Raw genomic sequence first — 22,813 nt, forward strand, 5'->3', positions numbered from 1 at the left:
GTACACCGAGCACCCGACCATTGATTGAAAGGATTAAAAAAGAACGCGTATCGCGATAGTTGATAAACCGTGTTCTCGTTCACGTTTTCCGATCGCGGGCCGGTAAACTTGCACGTAAGCAGGCGGCAGCGTCAAGCAACGCCGGCGAGAGGCCGTCAGGGGCGGTCTTTCGGAGGCGGGGCTTTGCCCTCCGTCCCTCCGCGGCAGCCTCCCTCCCTCCCTCTTTTGCTCCCCCCTCGGTCCCTCTCTGAGAGAGCGGCGCGCGGGGCGGAGGGGGATCGGGGAGGGGGGGGGAGGACAGCCGCGCATCCACGCGCCCGCGAACCACGAGCGCCGCGCGCTTTTTACTCCCGGCTCAGTCGCGGCGCGCTCGTCGAACGGGGAGGACCGTATTAGTCGGTATCGTCGATCGTTGTTAACCTCCGCCGCACAGTCTCCCTCCTTCGCAATCGCGGTTTTATTAAACTTCTGCAGTCCCGCAGTAGGTTGTACGCCGCAAAACTGTAGGAGGACAGTAAACGAGATTACGATAAAATTTCATACCGAAGTTGTTGTACAAAGCGAAGTAATAAGACGTATCGTGGAAGGGGTTGAGAGACTCGCGTTAATCAGAAATCGTGATCGTTTTGCTTGCCGTTTGTATTATATATATATATGTATATGTACGTATGTGTGTATATATATATATCGCGTTCGGTTTTCGTGTAACTTGAAGTATTCGTAAGGACGATATCATTTTCGGACAGTATAATATTCACTTTGTTATCATCATTGGCGAATTCGTGCTTGTGATTATTTATTAAAGTGAGAAACTTAGAATTTTTTTTTTTTTTACTTCTAACCCCAGTCGGGTCGAAGATACGATCACGGAAAATGAAAAATCTGCGAAGCATGTCGGAAACGGTGAATTCTGAACTGTGAAAAATTGCTACAAGAGTGACAGGGATCGTTGACGTTTGTAGAGATATATTTGTACGTATGCGTGGTAACTGGGTGACGTTATGTCGTTACAGTGTTGTTGAACGGACTGTCCGCGGTTGAGGGTGTCAACAGACTGGGGAATACATTGGGGGTTAAACGGACTCGTCGTCGCCTATAGACGTGATTGAACCGTGTTACAGATGGGCGAGTCACCACCGCCGGCTTCGTCGTCGAATCGGAGGTGAGAGAGAGAGATACAGTGAGAAAGAGACAAAGAGAGAGAGAGAGAGGGAGGGCGAGTATCTCGAACCGCAGCTGCCGCACCAAAGCTACAGAGTGCAACGAACGAGGATCAAGGACCGCCTCGGCCGAGGGGCGATAACATCCTCCTGAAATCGGTCGAAAGATGACGCAGCAGAGCGGCGCGGGGTCGCCGCAACAATTCTGTCTCAGATGGAACAACTATCAGACAAACTTGACGAACGTGTTCGATCAGCTACTGCAGAGCGAGAGTTTCGTCGACGTCACGCTGGCCTGTGACGGTCACTCTGTCAAGGCTCACAAAATGGTACTATCGGCGTGCAGTCCGTACTTCCAGGCGCTCTTCTTCGACAACCCGTGCCAGCATCCGATCGTCATAATGAAGGACATAAAGTGGCCGGAGCTCAAGGCCGCCGTTGAGTTCATGTACAAGGGTGAGATAAACGTCTCTCAGGAGCAGATCGGCCCTCTTTTGAAGGTTGCCGAGAGCCTCAAGATACGGGGATTGGCGGACGTGAACAACGAGCAGGAACTCACCACCTCGAGACCGTCCAATGCTCAGGACGAACACTCGTCCGTGTCATCGGGCCCAACCGCCTCTGGGACTAATTCGTCTTCAACGACCGTTCCTCTGCTTCCTGGTCTACCGAGGAAGAAACGACGCAGAGTGTCGGTCGGCGAACGTTCTCCGGTTAATGGTAACAGCCCGGCGAGGGAGGCCGACGAGCATCTTCAGCACTCCGAACACCAGCATCATCATCTGGGCATCGCGGTCGCTGCCGCGGCAGCCGGCGACGGTCAGAATTCCGGATCCGGTGTTCATCCCTCGGCACCGAGGTCTCTCGGCTCACCGACAGCCCCGAGTATCTCCGTAACACCCCAGTTCAGCCTCCACGATCTTCCGGCCTCCCTAACCCTCCCAACGAGCGCTAATTTGCCCCTACCGACAAGCCAGGCATCCCATCCTGTCGCCCACCACGTGTCGGCTCACGTTACTTCCGGGTCCCATCCCCCCCTCAACGCTCAGATCGGATCTCAGCAGCTTTCGGTTCACCATCATCATCACCATCAACAGCAACAGCAGCAGCAGCAGCAGCAGCAGCAGCAACAACAGCAGCAACAGCAACAACAGCAACAGCAACAGCAGCAGCAGCATCAGCAGCAGCAACAGCAACATCATCAACAAACTGGACAGAACTCAGCTCCCGGTGCCGATGACCTCGAGATCAAACCTGGGATTGCCGAGATGATACGCGAGGAGGAAAGAGTGAGTTTTTACAAATTTTTGCAATACATTGTTTTCATCGTTCGATTTCCCATTCGAAAGCGTCTACGATAAGACGGAGACTCACAGTAATCCATCACTTCTTGGGGTCGAACATCGGGACTGGGATTTTCATTTGTTATTCATGAAGTCGAGAGGCTCGATATCTCGGACCTTGACTTGGACTACGAATCGGCCGATCGTACAGGAGGTCACGTGATACACGTTAAACAGCGCGGGTAAAACGTTATCAGTCCAGAATATTCCCAACTTCCGGTGACGATCGTCGCGGAAATCGCTTTCTAAATTTCCGCCGGAGAGAAAACTACGCAACTAGTACTTGGAGTGAATAAAATCCCTGTAAATATTCACTCGACTTGGAGTTGAGCAGTTTTTTTTACTATCGCCTGGTGATTTTTCATTCCAAGACATTAGGAGAGAGCGCGGTTCATCCGTGATTCCGTAATTCGGGAATCCAATCAACCGAAACGTGTTTGAACCTTTTCTATACGTGCGCATGTGTACACTCGCATGCAGCTGCTAACTTTTATACCTCTGTCGATATTTTCCTAAGTAAAAAGGTAAAAAGGATCGTCAGGAAAAATTACCCCGTTCAACGATAAATCTTTGCTTGTACAAACCTGCGCGCTGTTGGTTGTCGCAGGTAAGCGGAATTTGTCCGTTTTTCCCCGATTGGAACAGGAGTCACCAAACTCTACCCGATAGCGTATATTATCCCACGAATACGCGAGATACGGTTTCGTTCGTGCATATTTCCTACGTTCCCGCGGTTTTCGTTTGAATTAGCCTTTTCTCTTTTTATTCTCAACCCGGTATCGCAGATTATACCCACCAACTGCAACCGTAACTTACGAATGTTCGGTACGCGCCCGCTGCTCCATTCTTTATGTAAACGTTGTACGCCTGAACGTTAAAAAAAAAAAAGAAAAAACTGCACGATCGATGTGTTCCGGTGCCATTTTGTACCCAAAACAAACATTTACGATTAGTCACAGAGGAAAATTAATTTCGTTTGTAACGTACGCGGCGGCGTGAAGGAACAACTTTGTATCAGAGGTTGCAGAATTATTGTGAGTTTGCAAAAGTATTCTAAGGTACGATGTGTACTAGGGTGGTCAAATTTTTAACTTTGTGTTATTTTTTTTTTTTTTTTTAATTTGCCAATCGACAAATTTGTTGCAAAAGCTTGAAAAAAAAAATTGTACCAAAACTTGGAGAAATTAGGAAAATATTTACAGGTCGCGAACAATTATTGTAATATTTTATATTTATTTTTACTCGTACACCTTACGGACTTGTATATATATATTGGTTTTTTGTTTTCTCAGTCACTAAACTTTTCGAGTAGCACCTTGATAAAAAAAAAAAATAAAAAAAGAAATGTTGAAAAAATGAACCACCCTGATGCAGACTATGGAATATTACGCATAACGTGCATCCATCCGCGTTTGCGGTTTTGTTCGAAGGACGACGAAGGCTCTCTCGCGAGCCTTGTAATATAAGCCGAACTGACGTGTGCACGCGGTGTATGTTTTAAATATTTAGAAAATTGCCCTTCTAGGAAACCCTGTAATAGCAATACTTAGAATAATCGACGGGTGCGCGCCGAGCGCGTCCACCACACCACTCCCTGCAGAGTCGTCTTTACGACCAGCTTAAGTAGGCTCGACGCCGTCTTTCGGGTTGCCTTTCCTCCGCAACCGCGACTCCCGATGGCCGCGAGAAGAATTCCAGGTTCTTGAAAACATCGGACGTGAACGTCCCGCTACGCGTATATACGATTATATTTCTTACGCACGGTTTCGCGTGACTTTTCGACAATAAAGATACATTTTCCAATTTACCGAAATACAATCTCAGCGGACCGTCAGACCAGAGATCCGAATCCAGTTTTTTAATTTTCTAAATGGTGGGAAAAAAATGCCCGAATTTACGATTCGCAGTTTCGACGATTTTCCGACTCCTTTTTTTTTCCCTAGTTTTTTTTTTTTTTTTTTCTTTATCGTAACCTCACCGCCACCACTGAGCCAAACAATGGTGATACGTAACGGTGTGTACGCGTATACGGTTGTACGTTTCTGCCAATCCATCTCCGGGCGATTAGGCGTGGGTCGATGGACCACCCTCCCCAGTTTCCTTCCTTCTTTTTTTTTCTTCTTTTTTTTTTCTGTTTTTTTACTTTCTTTCCTTTTTTCCTTTTGTCAAATGTATGAATGTCAAATAAATTTCATTTCGTTAGCAGCCGACGCCGCCGTCGTTGTCTGTCCTCTCCCCCCCTCCCCCCCCCCCTGCGTCGGTGTTGCAAAAAGCGGTAGGAACTGATGAAAGGTGAACTCGAGTGCTGGGTCGGGGTTGGGATGGGAGGAACGGTGGGACCGACCGATAGAAATTGAATCATACAGTATTCAATTACGCGTAGCGGAATAAAAGGGCCGCGCTTGTCCTCGCGGAATGTCTTTGCCGTAGAGAGCGGCGACGCGGCAACCAACCTTCTGATATTCAAAATCTATATTTATAATACTTGTGTCGAAATTATTGCAGCCTTATTCCGCGAATGCGTGTTTTTTTTTTTTTTTTTTTTTTTTAAACACCTAATTTATTTATTTATTTATTTGGGGGATTTTTATCCAAGAGATGTTTTTGTCCAGCGGGATTCTCGACGGTTAGCAATTTATTTAGCTTACCGATTCTTTTCTTATTAATTATTCACTCGCCGTTTGCTACAAACTCTGCAGTGATATCGTCACCCTTCTCTCCGTCGTCTTCAACTTCCAAGAGGACGGTACTTACAGGGTGAAATTTGTCGACTCGCGTATCTCGCAACCCCGATCATCACGCTATGGGCAATGTGCTGCCCAGCCCAACCAATTTATTTTATCTCTCGCACGGTCGACCCTTCCCGAATTAATACCGTTATTAAGTAACTCCTGCGGCTTGATCCCTTTATCCGTTTATCCCTCGATACAGTTTACTATTACACGGTGCAGACGTGTTATCATTATCGCAGAGCACAGGAAGAGGACGTTTCATCGACGCGGGTTTAAGGCAAGTGTACCAGTTATTGACCCTGTCCCAATTATTCACCTTTCTTGGTTTGTCAGTCATCGAAAATTTGACAATTTTGGAAATTAGAGAAGGGTCGATAGGTGGGTATAAACGTGTCAATAACCGGTACACCAACCTTGCGTACCCAATTTCGAAGAAAGACGAACGTTTCACTGGATCCAGGGGGTGAAATTCTGCCAGACTAGGTATCGGTAATAACACCGCGATTAGAATATTAATATCTGGTGATGAACGTGTAGAGTCTATTACCAAGCATCGATAACGGCTAACTAACCTATTATCATGCCGCGTGGTGCCAAGTACGCTCCTTCTCTCCCTCCACGGCACACGTGCATTCGACAATAAACCTCGATAGTTATTGGCGGACCGATAACAGGTGTATTGTGGATTCGCAATCAGTACAGGGCATTGCAGCACTGCGTTGCTGCTGTAACTCTGCCTCTCGATGCATTTCCCTTTATCTTTCGATCATCGTCGCCGCTCATCGTCACCAGTCCGAAGAAACATTTCATTTCGTTGTTGGATCCTCCTGCAACGGATGTTCCTTCCACCTCTGACCTCGTCGTGAATCCAATCTCAAGATTTATTCACGATGAAGTTTTTCTCCGTTCTCGCAACTACTTACTTTGGATTAGAAAAATTAAAATCTCCAGCTCGGGTGCTGAGTTAATACCGTTGAAGTTAGCGAATCCAGAGAGTGGCCATAATCTGGGTGTTAAACCTGATATTCGAGACTCCCGATAACTCGGGTCGTTACACGATCTCCGTTTACCGTGGTCCATTTACCTTGCACCGTGTGACGCGTAGCTCTTATATCCGCGTACGTGTAACGTGTTATAATGTAGGAATTACGGTGCGAGGCGTTGCGGGAGGATCGTTATTTTTGGAACTGTATCAACGTGCCTATTCCTCTCTTCTTCTTCTTCAACGTGCAGTGCGTTGCACGAGGTTCCTTGTCCTCGCTCGCCGAGACCACGCAGGAGTTTCGAATTGTTTATTACATGCCGATTCGAAACAATTTCAGTATACATAATATATTATTCACGTTAGAGTGGTCCTCATTTAGGGTGTTGACGAATTTCTTACGTCCCACCTCCTCAATCAACTTCAAATAATTCTAAAACGATTGCCTAATTTTTTCAGATTTTTACCTCGACTCTAAAAAAGTCCGCTTTGTGATCCAAGTTTCTCACGGAAATCAACATGGTAAGAACTTTTTTCCACTCAGTATACATTTTACTGTAAGAGTAGAAAAAAATCTGCAACTGTGAGGTTTTAGTCGGCGTTAGTTCTACTATCTGAAAAAAATACACATCGTCTTACCGGGAAATCTAGACGAATCGCACTTCCTCTAAATAAAAAAAAAATCAGATTTCGAGGGTGTGCAATTCCTCGAAATTGGCTGGTACGATGATGTGTATTTTTTTATTTTTTTTTTTTCAGATAGCAGTACCAATGCCGACTATAACCTCAGAGTTGCACATTTTTTTCAACATTCTTCCTCTCACAATAAAATATATATACCGAGAAAAAAAGTTCTTACCATGTTGATTTCCGTGAGAAACTTGGATCACAAAGCGGACTATTTTAGAGCTGATGTAAAAAAGTCTGAAAAAATCAGGCGGTTGTTTTCGAATTATTTGAAGTTGATTGGTGAGGTGGGACGGGAAAAATTCGTCAACACCCTAAATGAGGACCAACCTAACGTACGTATACATTATATATATATGTACACTCACCTCGAAAGTAATTCTTTATTCGATGTTTTTTTACATCGTTAAAGTGCAGGGGACTTTTAACGCGATTTTAATACAGCGCCCCCACCCCCCATCCCCCGTCATTTCTTCGTCTTCGTTTTTTTGCTCTTGCCTTTTGCACCTTATTCACTTAAATATGTTTTTATCATTTTTATTTTTCTTTTTATTTTTTATTTTTTCTTCCTATCTCGGTCCAATCTTTTACTCCTCATATACAATTATACGTGTCTGCTGCATCAGGCGTGACTGTTCTTCGTTAATTGCTGTTATTATTATGTCTTTATTGTATATTTTTTTTTTTTTATTCGTTTCCTTTCCTTCTTCCTCCACTCTCATCGCTTGTAATTTATTTATTTTTATTTTTCAATTCCTTTTTTTTCTTCTCTCATCCATCTCCTCGCCTCATAGTCCCGACGCTGCTTTTGCCGCCGCTGTTGCTTTTGCTTCTGCTATCGCGTCGCATCATTCTGTATTATTTTCATTTTATCATCAGCAATCTTGGCTAATGCAATTTGCCTCGGCTTCGCTCTCTTCTCTCTCCTCTCCGCTTCTCTCTTCTCTGTACTCCTCCTCGCGTCGCGATTCAACAACGATGTTACTGCGACTACACCGCCACTGCTCTTCTCCCCGTACTGCACAGGCATCCACCACCCCCGCCCCTTGCCGTTTTATTTTATATTTGAATATTTTAGCGCGTTATAAAGGGTGCGCACAGCGGAGAGTCAGAACGTGGGGTTTTTGGATCTGCTGGGTGAAAGAAGAAAGAGGAGAGGAGAGGATAGGAGAGGAAATAAAAAGTTTTAAAAAAAGTACCTCGAGTAGGTGTACGAGAACATCGCGAGCCTATATATAAAATATTACGGTTTCTGGTACAAAAAGAATATTTGAGCAGCGTCGCTGTTCCGCCCGCAGCGAGGCTTTTGCGTTCTTCCTTTTAATTTTTCATTGTTTGGGGGGCGGGAGGGCGGTTTCCACGCGAGCTTTAAACGGGCAGGCATCACGTGTGTCCGTGTGTGTGTGTGTGCAGAGAGGCGGCTAGGCGCTTGGCCAAAACGGGCGTTGATTGGCGCCATGGATATTGGGACGGTGTGGATGTATATGCATAACGTGCGGACCAATTGGCAAAAACGTGACGAAAATAGGAAAGCAGACGTTCGTTGCCGATGCCCGCAACACGCTTTGCGTCGAGCCGAGTTTGTCTGATCACGCCTCCTCTCCTCTCCTCCCGTTATATATCCTCTTTCAAGGCTGGTGGCTTTTCACTCGCAATCCTGCGCTTTGCCGCGGGATTCAAGATTTCGGGTGGGGATTCCCACGTGCCGACAACTTTTCTCTCGTTTTCCTTTCCTTTTCTTGTATTACTTGGCGACTTTATATATCACACCGACGATTGGCGCGGTGTGAAGAAACGAAAGTCGTGCTTCGTGGCGTACGGATGAAAAAGGAAAGAAAGATGTAAAAACGAAAGAACAGAAGAGGAATAGAAATGATGAGACGACGTTGTATTGTGCGCGTGTATGTAGCACGCGTTGTTACCCTGATCATGAAAAACGCCGCTGCAGGCTACGCGATAAGACCGGCTGATCGTTAGCCAAGACCATTGCTCACGCGACCAAAGAACTCCGCGAGATTCCCCGCTGACAAAATATGAGTCAGCTCATCGATATTGTCGCGTGTAAAACAACTAGCGGTACGATGGTTTGCGGTGCATGGTTGGAGTAGTCGTTGCGCGGTGATGTTCGAGATGATCGACCATCGCACGAGTTGTAACGTCCTCGTCGACAACACTCGTCGTGAACGAACGAAGAGACGTCCTCGTAGGACGAAACGCGCTTATATATACCGACACGATCTCTTGAAACTTGAAAATCAACCGCGCATGCGCGAGTTTTATCGGCCGTTCGTGCAGGCTGGCCATCCCGAGTTTAGTTGATATGAATTTTCGAGGTTAGAATCTCGAACAATTGAGGCAGTGACTCGGAAAGGTTTGGGAAGCATTCGTTATCGGGTCGGAACGTCGATTCTTCGAGGAACGGTCGGAATTTAACGCTTACGCTCTTTGGAAATTCAAACGTACACATTTTGCGTACGTTGGCTCGCCTGCGTCGCGGACAAGAATATCGCTGCGGGAAGATTTCGCGGGCCAATGAGATTTAATTATACGGCGCGTGCGCGGTTGATTTTCAAGTATCGAGAGATTGTCCCGGTATATGCTGCTGGTACGACTTCTTGGACTTTGTTTCGACTGTGGTAAAGGTAGACGAACCGACACGAATCGTCTGTCTCTTTCAAGTTTCGATACTAATTCGACGACGCGGTATTTAGCAGCCGTTCAAGTTCATAGAGCCTATCGATTCTTACGGTCATGGAAAAGTTTATCCGCGGTATGATGTGCTTTTTCACACTATCCGTAGTCATTCGTTCCTGATCTTATGGTTGGTTCAAACTTTATACTGATAATTGTTACAAGCTCGAATTTATCAAGAAACATTATCTATAGTGTAATTCGAATTGCTGGAAAGTTTGTACTGTACTATTTGTTGCAGTTTTTCGTGATGTCTAGTGGTCTTGAAAATGTCCTTGAATTTTACTTGTCCTTAAAAACTTCCGGCAACTATCCTCGAATTTTCTTGTGTCCTGGTAATATTCTATTCTTAATCTTCTTGAATTTCTTACGGATGTTTAACCAGACACCATGTAATTCTTAATCTACAGTTGAAGCAAAGTAACGCTCATTGGTACGAATGCTTTTAATTCCCGCTGCTTTCAGCGATATATTCGAGCAAAAATGATCTACATCCAGTGATTTTCCGATTCTCTTTTTATCGCAGCGTCACGAGTTTTAAACAAAGACCTAAATCTTTGCGATGATGCATAGTAGAAGCGTGATGGAAAGAGAAATGACGATAATTTCAAAATAGAAAACGAACGATGGACTGCAGCGAACTTCTTTAAGAGAGAGAGAAAGAGAGAGAGAGAGAGCCAACGAGTGGCTCTGGATGGTGTGTACGTACCTTCAGGTTCCGTGACTATCGTAGGTGGGATTGCAGGTTGACGCTGTGTGCGTTTCGGTTCTTGTTCCGTGTTCTTAAGAGGGACAGAAGCGAGCGCCTTGAAGCTCTTGAGAGACCCTCGGTGCGCGGACACTTTTACTTTTACAAGATTCTTCCGTCTGTGTTTGCGTCTTCCGCTGGCTGTTGGTCTGCTCCACTAACAGCCGGCCGCGTTACGAGGCGCAAAACTTTGCGGGGGGAGGAGTTGAGGAAAAGAGTAAGCCATGCCGGGGTGGATAGAGGGGTGAGAAAGAGGAAGAAGAAGCAGAGGAAACCCTTTGTCACTGTGCCAACGTGATGCTGCTGCTGGTAGCAATTTATATACGCGGGAAATTAAAAGAATAGACGCACAGCCGCCAGCTTTGCTCTTCTTTCTCTTTCCATCTTCATCGAGATTATACGCGTTGACTTTCAAGAGCGATTAAAACACCGGGACGTGTTGGAAACCGCCGCCCCCTTTTTTATGAATTAAAAAATCACGAACCAACGACGTGCACACTTTTATACCTAGTAAGGAATCGTGACGTTGGTTCGCCGCGCGTTCGACTTTGTAGTCCAAAAATACAATCCTTGCGGATGAATTTCGTGCAGAGAGCGATTCTAAGTTTCGGATATCATATCGACTCGTTGTGAAGTCTTAATTTCTCAGCTATTCGAATCGTGTAAACTGTGCCTGATGAAGACACTATCTCTAGACTCTGTCGGTTTCTTTTGCCGTTTCAAATGTATAGGTAAAGGGAATGAATGAGGTGCTTTTCTCCTTTGATCATCGAATGAATGAATTTTCAAATTATTGTATCTTCGCGATGTCATGGCTCGTTTACCGATTGTCAAAATCAGGGTGATCAAGCCGCGGTTCGGATCGTTATATTTTTACGCAATATCAAAGTCATCCGAGCATTATACGTATACAGTATGAAAGAAGAAGAAGAAGAAGAAGAAAAAGAAGGGTATCGTCAATACGCGATTCAATCCGTTCGTTTCCTGTCCGCGATGCGATTCTACGGGAAAATAACCTCCGGCGTAACTACAAACTTTTATAATATATGACACGTCGGACAGCCTATCTTCCGCGCTATATATAATACCGATGAATGACAGCATAAACACATATATGTATATGTATATTGTATACGACCTCGGGGGTGTTTCTATCGATCCTCCGACGTACGCTAGTCTCGCATATTCCTCGTTATGCTGTAAAGTTCAGAAACAGGGCTCAGTCGGAAATCTTCACAGGCATAGATAATGTTGACCGCCGCGACAGACTGTCAACTGTCAGGAGTCTGTTTTCCGTCACGTTTCTCTTCTCACAGTCGCTGTACACCTTATAATATATCGAATTTTCGTCACCCTGATCGAAAACTTGAATGAAAACTTCAAATCGAGTGTGTTCAACCTGCCAGGTACAGTGAGACTTCCCAATTGCTGGCACCATCCGGACTCAAAATGTTGTCAGTTATCGAGACGTGTCCGCTATTCAGGATAATTAATAATGTCCGTTAAGAGAAGTTTCACTGTGTCTACCAAAGTGCAGTATGGATAGGAATAGCAGGAAATTGATTGATTTGCACAAATAACCCCGTAGAATTCTTATGGAAATTGGCTCCTGGTCGAATTGGTTGGATTTTCAGTACGTATTGCAGTACACGTCCTACCGAGCAAAAGTTCTCATCGACGAAACTCCCAAAATTCAGTAGTTTCGGAGATAGGTACAGGCTTCGGAAGAAAGGTGTCCAGATTTTTTGATATCTGTGGATTTCCTGATTTTCATGAATTGCAAAGCTTCAATGGGACTTGAAATCAAACAAGACACTCAAAAAACTGCACGGACGATTCTCAAAGATAGGCAGGAAGCTGTGATTGATTCCATCCATGAACTCGCTGGTTTACCGGAAGAAAACGCAACGTCGGATTTCGCCTGAAGAAAGAGACGCTTCGATTCTTGCAACAATCGACTTGTCCTGTTTTTCACGCGTATGCGGACTCTCTGCGAATCGACTGTGCAGTTTTCGAGTGATGTATTTGATTTCAAGTCCCCCTTGAAGCTTTGCAATTCGTACGAATCGCATAATCCATGGATATCAAAAAATCCATCCACCCCCCTTCCGAAGCCTGTATCTCGGAAATTAGTGATTTTGGGACTTGTGTCCATAAATACTTTGCGGGTCGGTAGGACATGTACTATACTACATACCGAAAATACAGCCAATTCGTTCGAAATCAGGCACAGTCGGTTCCGTTTTTCACTTTTCCAGTCCAAGTCGATGCGACGACGAATGAATTATACCTGGACGGTCTTACGGTCTTGGTCGTGGAAACGGAAAAGGAAACGTTAGGAAGCCGGGGTGAATACTTGCAGCGTGCCGAAGCGACGGGACGGCTTGCAGTTGCGGTCTGTTCATTCGGGGGTGGATTATTAATGACTGGTGGGTAATTGAGTCGTCAATATTTAAGGGATCCTACCTCTACGAGGCACTCGTCGTGTTTAACACTGTTTTCACGCGTCCATTCGGTTCGGTTTTATTGGAAATTTTTCCGCCAGTAGCGTGAAATATCGAATATGGAGGGTGGCGACAGATCGGAAAAACTGGGAATTGTCAGGGAAAATTCTTCAAACTTCAGCTATGCTTCGTAAATTTGATTAAACTAACTTTCGGAAATTGTATTGTCCAATTTCTAATTATTTGTGTAAAGTTAAGCAATAGTAGAGTGTCTTTTTGCATCAAAGTTTTACACATTCAAGGCGCAAAACTTCTGGAGCTTTTAGTCATAAAAGCTGCCTAACGTTACCTAAATTTATCTATAAATATATCTGTGTATATAACGCGAATATAATTATGTTTAAGAAATAAAAATGTTTGTGTATGTGTGTGTGTGTGTGTGTGTTCACAGGATGATACTGTTTCTCTGTTTTTTTCTCTCCGCTCTATATTCTCTCTTTCTTTATATCTCTCTTCGACTTACATACTGCGTAACGTGCATAGTCGCGTGTACATATTCGTACAAATATAATGTAACGGACTTGGCGTTATAAAATAAATACGGGTTCGTGGAGCGATAAAGAAGTGACCGAAACAAGCAGAAATTAAATGATGGAGAAAAATGCTTTTACACATCAGCGATATGTGTTATCAGTTTAATGTCTGAAACAGGACTGATTTTGCAATAATGTTAACTTTTACGCATCAACCTTATGCATTTTCTGACATACGAAAGCTTTTATACGTCTTTTATCTATTACGACTGTACTGGATCATTAGAAAGGGGCCTAAAACTGGTGATTTTAACATTTCTAACAATATATATGTATGTATGTATGTATGTATACAGCTGTCACTAGCTGTGCATATATATATATATATACGCGATGATAAGATACCCGGTGGTGCGGATACGTATTTATAATGTAGTTATACGTTGGACACGCAGGCGGGGAATATAAAGTAGTGGAAGAAATAATAAGTAGAAGTGGAATATACATGTATATATATAAGTAAGTCGACGAGTAAATTCGACCCACTTAGCGTTACTTAGCTGAATATGTTTAACGCTGGCGCAACGTTGTATCATCATTTATTATATGAACCTATGCTAGACCTAGGTATACTTACTTACATTCATACATGCATAATTATATATGTGTGTATATATACATATATACATGTATATGTATACAGACACGTTACGTGCAAAGTGTGTACGTATGCATACGTAGGTACATAGAACAACAAGGTGTGTATGGTACGTAATTGCTCACCGCCATCCGACGCGCCAATCACTCGCGAAGAGTATACGATATTCGTATTTATAATGTGCAGTAATGCAGGATTCATTAGGTACTAATCGTTTCTTTCGAGAAGGAGGCAAAAAAGTTTATTGAAGAAGAAGAAGATAAAAAAAAAAAATTAAAGAAATGAAGAAAAGAACGAAACCGTTTCTTTTTACACCGTGCCTATCGTTCGTACGTAAATTCAAACAAGGATCAAAAGTGTCGAAGGTGAGAAGAATACCCCTTGCTGGATTCTTTGGTTAGACGGTATATATTTTATTGAGGATGAGTTTCGGATTTTCGGCCTACTCGACGATCAATCGTAAATGAAATATCGAATACAAACAAAAAAAATAGAAATAAAAATTTCTCACGGATGCGTGGGACGTCGTATAAGTCTTCCTGAAAAATATGCAAAAACGTTAACGTGATGAAAGAAATATTCGGAAAGTATGACTGAAGCTATAATCAAGTTGAAACTAAGCTAAAAAAAATAATTTCGAAACCTAAATTTTAACTGTAAACGCACATTGTTACGTAATAACAACGTCAGAAACGTATAGTTAGTGTATTATTTTTTCATTGAAAAATTAAGAATAAAATGAATCGTTTCATTTGTAAATGACTTCTTTTATCGTACCGTGAGACAGACTTGTTTTCCACATCGGCAGATTGTAAAATATATAACAATTTACAGGTGCATATGTGAAATACGAGATTTTGCTTAGCTATTAGAATCATCGAAAAAGAAATATTAATGTTTTCGTAACAAAAAATGATAGAATAACGTGATCTTCTCCGATGTGAAGTATACATTGAAGTGTTAAAATTCGTTGATTAAACATCGTTTTCTGCATAGCACGAGAAATTTTTTACTTATATAACACATGAAACCAAACTAGCTTCCGTATATTAATAACGATGATACTTTTATAACTATTGTTTGATCACGTTTTTGGTTAAAAAAAGAAAATCCTTTCGACTTATTAAGAAATTCGTTTACACTGAGAAGGCAGAAGTTACAGCGGAAGGATTCTTCGACGATCCTAGTAACACAATATCGAAATTTGCAGGTCAGGCTATTAAATAATCACGACGCCAGGCGGTAGGATAGGTATAATGTTGAACATACTACACGAATAAGCGGGTATCTCGGATCTCGGTGCACGCATGGACGGGGGCCGGGATATAGGCAGTTAGTGAATCAGTCAACAATTATTAAATTGGTCAGCGAACCGCGTCAAATACACACTGACGTGTAACGCGTGCATTGGCGTACGTATCACGCGTCTGCATACGTGAAGTGCGATATCGTACACACGCAAACACACGCGTGTATACGTATACAGTGCACGGCACGGGGGATAAATGATCGAATAACCTATATATGTATATATAGAGAAAACACCCGCACAGCCCTAACAGTACATTATGTCACAAGGGAATAAAGTCGAAGATTATTCCTTTGGGCAGTAATCACTTTGTGACCTCGATATTTCCCGCAAATGCGTTAAGAGGGAATAATATGATACTTACGTCCCGCTTATCAGGTAAAAAAAGCTAAGATTACGGTTAAGTCGGGAATAAAATCCTACATGTGTAGATAGTTACCATAGTCATTATACAAAACCTTCGAGATATTTCGGTTAGAGTGTTTGAAAAATTCAAACCGGATAAGTCACCTTTTAGAATTTTGCTGCCGAGTTCCGGTTTCACGAGGCTTCGGTTCAGGCCAAAAACTAACCTTTCGAAGGATACGTTAGAAGCGAAAAAAAAGTTGAAAAGAAAAACCACTCAAACGCGTATGCAGAGTCTTGTCTTGGTCTCGATAAAATTTCAATCTTCACGGCTCGTCAAGTTTTGCCTTGCGCTTGGTTTTCGTCTCGGAAAAATCAAGACAATATCGTTTCGAGACTTGCTCTTTGTCGTCAACCTGTATCCGTACCTTCGCACCATCAACTTGTGTAATAGCTGCATTACTTGAAATGCCTTTAATATATTCGCCACGGCTAGGCATCTTCCAACACACCAGAATTTTCATTCTCAGCTTCTATTACCGACCTCTGGACGCGGTAATTACGATTAATTGCTCCCAGCCGACTCGCACTCTCTCTCTCTCTCTCTCTTTTTATTTCTCTCACTCGGTTATACCTTGTACGCGCGCACGCGAGTCGGCTTGCATTATTCACTCTTGCCAGAATATGAGATTATATATTCTATTTTTGAAATTTAAATAGTAATATAGACAAACTATGTACCTACGCTGAATTAATTTAATCTCTTCTTTTTTCTTTATTTCTCTTTTTGTTATTATTATTATTATTATTTTTTTTTTTTTCAAAACTTCTCATTCGCCGGACACGCAAATGCGTCGAACATTAAATACATAAACGCTACACAACGTATTAGGTATTTTCTTTTTGCTTGTTGTTCGCATTTTTTTCCTCTTTCTATTTTTTTTCTTTTCTTTTCTTTTCTTTTTTTTTTTGTGTACGGTATTCTTATATACCGACTCCGTTCTGTAACCGTAAATCTATCAAGTCTCTGGTCGTTAAATTCGACTTCATTTACACGAGTAAAGTTTATCGGAGTTTAGCAGCCATGCGGCTGCCGAGACCGTTGCAGAACTGACGAGATGAGATGGACGGCTGAAACAGGTGGTGGGGGGGGATTGTTGAAAGTAAATTAAAAAAAAAAAAAAAAAGGAAAAAAACCAACGGTTACGAGTAATTAATCATCGAGTACCGTCTACAAGTTTCAATGTATTAATTACAAGCGCTTATTATGATAATTGTTTCAATATTCTTGAGATATATACCTCCTGCGGAATTAGTTTTTTTTGTGATTATTTAAATTGGAAATTTCAATTCACTCGAGATTGATGTATATATATATATATATATATATATATATATATATCCACATATGATATCATACAACACGCCTAATTTATAACAAATAAACTTTCCGGGGCTCTTATAGTTGTGCTTTTATTTTTAAAGCAATATATATGTGCGTTTATATATGTATACACATAAACTTTCGCGAAGTGGCAAGAAAGAAGGAAAAATATATATATACATACATAACAGCGGTACAAAGCAGCACTCGGCAATAAACGGGACTCAATAACAATTTCTATTAATTAAATAGATTTTGTTTTACGACGACGAACGATTAGAGATTATATTACAGTATACGGCGGCAGCATGCGCGGCAACCTTGCGGCTACACGTATAGGTATATATATATATATACATGTATGCAAAAAAAAAAAAAAAAAGGCGAATGCTCAAGCTGCGTGGCCGTGAAAAATGATCTCCTAGTGTTGTATATATAATATAATACACATACACACACACACACACATATATATATATATTATATATATATATATATATATATATATATATATGTATATATACATAGACATACACGTATGTGTAGGAGCTCCTCGAGTCGTTAGTAATATTAATAATTGGAATAATTGGAGCAAATGGAGCAAATGGAATAAATGGAATAATCACCATCAGACAGCAGCCCAGCGCAGACCGGAGTGCAATCGGAACGGAACAGCTCGCGGAAAATTGATCGAGACCGATATACGAAGGCACACGCGGATGGTCATGCGGAGAAACTTCCGAGTGAGTCGCCTTTTCCTCATTTTTACCTTTTCGCGGTGTAGGTACCCCACTTTCAAACTTTTCTTCCTCTTTTTTTTCTTTTTATTGTTGTTGTCGTTACTATTATTATCATTATCATTATTATTATATTTTCTTTTATTTTTTCATCGGTACGGGACAAAGATGTTCCGCAGCTACGGGGGGGGGTACGGGAGGAACGGAGGGAGGGGGGAGGCTGAGGACGAGATGGGCAGAACGGTGTACATACACTGGGCGCGTTCATTATGATTCGTGTATTTATATAAAGTCTAAAAATATACCCGGTGCCGGGCGAACCCCACCCGGTATTTCATCTGAGAATAATATTTTAATGTACGTAGTCTTTCGACTCTCTCTCTCTCTCTCTCTCTCTCTCTCTCTCTTTCGCTCTTTCTTTATCTCCGTTTCTTCTTGTCTTTTACTCTTTACTCTCTACCACCACATTTATCGTTCCGTTCGTATTCCCACACTCTCGTCCGTCACTTTCCAGCCGAGCTTTTGATGTTACATTATACATATATACGTAAGTATGTATAACGTCCACATGTGTGTACGTACGTGGATGGACACAGGGTGCAGTGTAAACGACCGAATGCAGTAAATGTATCTACGTTTGGCTCTTCTAAAACTTTTTTTTCATATCCTTTGTTTTTTGGTTTTTTTTTCTTTGTTTTTTCACCCTCATTCAAAGACACGGACCATCTTCGCTTCACCGCACTCCGAATAATATAGATCTGATCCACCCGCCCCCAACGACATGCTATAAGCAGCTTTGCTGGTTACACGCTCTGCACCGTCCGACTGTGATTATGAGGTTGATCTCTTGGCGCGAAAAGTTGTGGATAGATTGTATAGATTTGGAGTACACTGGATACGTCAGGAGGGTTTGGAGGACCGTCGCCAACCGAGTAACCCCTGCCACGAGTGTTTGAGGGAAAAAGGGAAAGGAGGAGGCAGTAAAACGGTAGTAAACGAAGTGGTGAGGAGGTTGTTACAAGGAGCGGTAAATGGCTGGGTGGGTTAGTCGGTAGGTACGCACTCACTCACTACATACTCGGAGACGGAGGTGCTCGATCCGCGTCCGACGCGTTATATTGCCCTCTGAATAACGTCGTTTACCCAGGTACCGGATCACGCCGAGGATTCATTCAAAATTCATCATGCGTTCATCAGAAGCTAGGATCCCGGCAACGGAATACGAACCCGTAAGACGTAAAGTCCCGATACCGGATAAGGAATAATAACGTTAACGAAATAGGAAAAGGTTACCTACCTCCGTCGAATCGTCAGGGTTAAAGGCTGGTAAGGCTACCGTAACGAGATGCATGTTTTCGGAAAAATCGTTACTTTGCATGTTTCTTTTGGAATGTCTGAAACACAGTAAACCATTGTAGAGAAAAATGTATTTTTAGCTCGAAAAGCCAACTCGTTAAAATTCATTCGGAAATTGTTCAATACCGACTTTCTTCCCTCACGTTTCGTTACGTGTTACCAACTTCAGCCTCGTCGTCGAATCATCTACTTACCTACAACCGCCGGTTCTTCTCTTTACATTTCATCACTAATTTCGCACGATACTCGTCGGCTCCCCGATTCCCGGTATATTATCAGAGGCTTGTGACTAATCGAACCCTTACATTTATTCCTCTTACAACAGACCTTCAAGCAATCGAGCCGATCATGAACGCGAAGGGTTGGTTGGTTGGTTGGTTGGTTGGTTGATTGGTTGGTTCACTCACTCGGCACCGACGGCTTATAGGACGCGACTCAAACAGGCTTGGAGGTTTTACACTATGGAAAATACAAGCCGTACGATATGAGGTACAGGAGTACAGGCGAAGGTGCAGGTTGAGGTGTAAATGCAGTCATATCTACACGTATAATCCCTAGTCCAAGAGTCGTGGTTGCGGAGGTGCGGAGAGTGTTGGGTTAGGTTAGGTTAGGTTGGGTTAAGTTGGGTTGGGTTAAGTTGGGTTAGGTTAGGTTACGCCGGACCGGGTTGGGTTGGGTTGAGTGAGGAACGGTACGGCACTGGAGGAGAAATAATATATTACCTGGGCACCCGGGTGTGTGGGTAATGTATGGGGTTTTAATAAATCTTATTCCTCGTGTATGAAATACGGTAATAATAATTTATAAGATAAACTATGCGCTCGCCCCTCTCTCCCTTCCTACCACACACCCCCTTTTCGATGGATGGATGGTACGGGTAGAGGCGAACCTTCGTCGATGTTGTGTGCGTCTCAGGACTGTCCGTATATACGAACGAGAGGAGGTCTTACGGTGGTGGTGGTGGTGGTGGTGGTGGTGGGTGTGCGCCTGCGACTTCGTCCAAACATCTTTAAATAAACCTTTATTTATACGCGAGTCGAAACACGAGTGTGTAGGTGAGCGTCTGCAACGCCCCGCGCCTATATTAGTATCCACATCATATTATATACATATATCAACCCTCCTTCCTCCCCTTTCCTGAACATTTATAATGTACGCGTTACTCAGGTCGACTGTACGAAGGTACGTCCGAAGCGTTAACGCAATCCTCGTGTTTCAATATACACGGACATGTTCTTTACATCCTCTCGTCGATGCTCGACACTATCCTTTCCAAACCTTCGTCGTCGTATCGTTGTCGAGTCCTGCGTTCGCCAGAAGTCGTCTTCCTACAAATGAGACCAAAAACCGTCGTAGAATTTCACCAAATTCCGTCGATCGAGGTCGAGATACGAGGAACCGTTTGATTCCATTTTGTTCCGTAGTACGTGGGATTTTCAATTTGGTTGTAGAAAAAATTGATAATAACAGTCTTCTATGTATCATGGGGATTAGTAATCATTTTTTGAGGTAGGAAGTTACTTTTTTTCATTGAGAAACGAAATTGGCTTGAACTGACCTTTGTTTATTTGAAGTATTTGAACCGAATATAGACTTAATAAGCTGAACGATTCAGGTTTCGGTAACTTATTAGGACTGGCAAATTGGTCATTTTAGGTCATGGAAAGCCTGGAAATTTCGCGAAACTTTGTTTCCCAAAAAATTTGTGCCATGTCCATATCGAAGTCTGTTTTCAATCTCATATTCGAGGGAGGAATGTACAAGTATAAAGTTGAAACTGCGGTAGGGTTAAAGGTTACTTTACCGAAGTGGAAATCAAAACAGGCACTCTCTCTGTACGTATACATGTATCAAAGGAATATCCTTTTCAGTGTGCTGGCATAAAAGTTTCCTAACACTGTGTGAAAATATGTACGATTCGGAAGGACGTTGCGAATTCATATCTTGGTTATCTTATGTCATATAGGCTTTGGGAGTTCGACAATAGGGTTGTCTTTTCCCGATTCGCGGTACACCCTTTCCTTCGGACTTGAACCGCGTACGCTGTATACTCAACTTGCGCATATTCTCATGCAGTATATATGTGCAAAGCACAGTGGTATACCACCGTACGGGGGCAATGCACCCTGAAGGAAATCCTCTCACTCACCGCTGGGTAACCCGCCCCCCTCGTCCCTCCCCACCTCGATATGCGATATGTTTCATTGCCTTGCATATTTGTTCCGTCGCACTTGATCCTCATTCGTTGAATTACATTCCAAACAACGAAGAAAATTTAAAAAAGAACGATACACGTACCTTTTCGACAATTGGGTGTTCGACGCTGTTGAAAGGATCAATCGATGAAACCGAGCCACTCGACGATGACCCCCAAAGATTCTCGGTTTTGAACGAAACTTTTCTCTTTGTCGTCTGGCGTTAACGGCGGTCGTCGGCCAAGACACTCCGTTAACGTATTATTGTACCTATAGTGTCTATAATACGGTGCTGGACGATGCTCGATCGATCGCTGCGGGTCGTAACAAGCGGGTTGGTTGGTTGGTTGGTGTATGACGTGGGCGCGTGAGGAATTACCCACCATGTGGAGAAATGCAGGCTGCAGTGTATAAGACGAATGTGTCGAGTCCATGCAACGAACTGTGACTACTACGCGGACGTAGTTACTCCGGTGTACCTACATTTTGGAGGGACGACGACGCCAAGTGCTTCGTTGGAGTCCCCGGGACGCTGCGCTGTTTGATGTTGAGGTGGTTCCGCGCTCTGCCTTCTTCGCCACTTCTCCCTTTATTTTCACTCACTCATTTACTTGGTAGTTTTTTTGCTTTTTTCCTTTTTTCTTTTTTATCTCACAAGCGCTTCTCCCGTCAACCTTCTTCGTTTTTATAATAACGTTGTTGCGTCTATTTCCCCCCCTCTGAGCTTCTTAAAATTACTTTTTACTCGCTAGTGAAAAGCTTGTAATCGTAACCATGTGCTTCGATCGGTCAACTCTGCAGGTAACTCGACGTTGCATGAAAATTCATTCTTTCCGCTGCGTCGGTAAATTTCTTATACGATTTATCAGATCACGATCATTGTCATATCGTTTTCGGCATGATTTTCTCGAAAGCGAATCGATGAGGATGATCACGCCGCCGCCGCGTACGTTTCGCATACTCGGTTCGTTCGATAGACGGTGAATTGAAAAGCAGTACCTAATACCGAGTCGTTTTAGACGGTAACTCGGCACATTTCTCATTAAGAGAGGTTCTTAACTCGTTGCGTAATGGGCATTAGACGGAATGCGTGTACGGGCGCGATACGCCGCGGTAGATGAGGTCGAGTTGAAACGTTTGTCTCACCTGCAACACGCGTGTAACAAAATCAAGATAAAAGCACGTCGGCTCGTTACATCGGTGGAAGAAAAACGCTTTGAATATATACTTATTACAAATGGCCTTAAATCTCGTTTCTTCGGTCTTTGAACTATGCGTTAAATAAATACACGTATATGTATAACGTACAAAAGCGGCTCGCAACGCGAGTTACAATTACGAGAATATATAATAATAAGTACCGGTCGCGCTACTCGTTATCCGTCATACTCTCAGATAACGATATTATATTTTTACACACCACGGAGGGTTATAATAATAAATATCATGACGTAATTAAAATATTATATACATATACATATATATTTAAACATACATACATACACGCAG

General features: G+C 43.0%; 1 protein-coding gene across 5 annotated transcripts in view; it reads left to right on the forward strand.

The window, feature by feature from the left end:
- The first annotated feature begins 371 nt into the window (after positions 1 to 371).
- The window catches only part of LOC124296890 (protein bric-a-brac 2-like), a 121,945-nt gene continuing 99,503 nt past the window's right edge, over positions 372 to 22,813 (forward strand). For all 5 annotated transcript variants that reach the window (XM_046747284.1, XM_046747286.1, XM_046747285.1 and 2 more), the window contains exon 1: positions 372 to 2,449. In XM_046747284.1, coding sequence (XP_046603240.1) covers positions 1,328 to 2,449 — 1,122 coding nt within the window. In that variant the 5' untranslated portion in view covers positions 372 to 1,327. The remainder of the gene's footprint in view (positions 2,450 to 22,813) is intronic.

This window comes from Neodiprion virginianus, chromosome 2 (assembly GCF_021901495.1).
Source record: "Neodiprion virginianus isolate iyNeoVirg1 chromosome 2, iyNeoVirg1.1, whole genome shotgun sequence".
Lineage (NCBI taxonomy): Eukaryota > Metazoa > Arthropoda > Insecta > Hymenoptera > Diprionidae > Neodiprion > Neodiprion virginianus.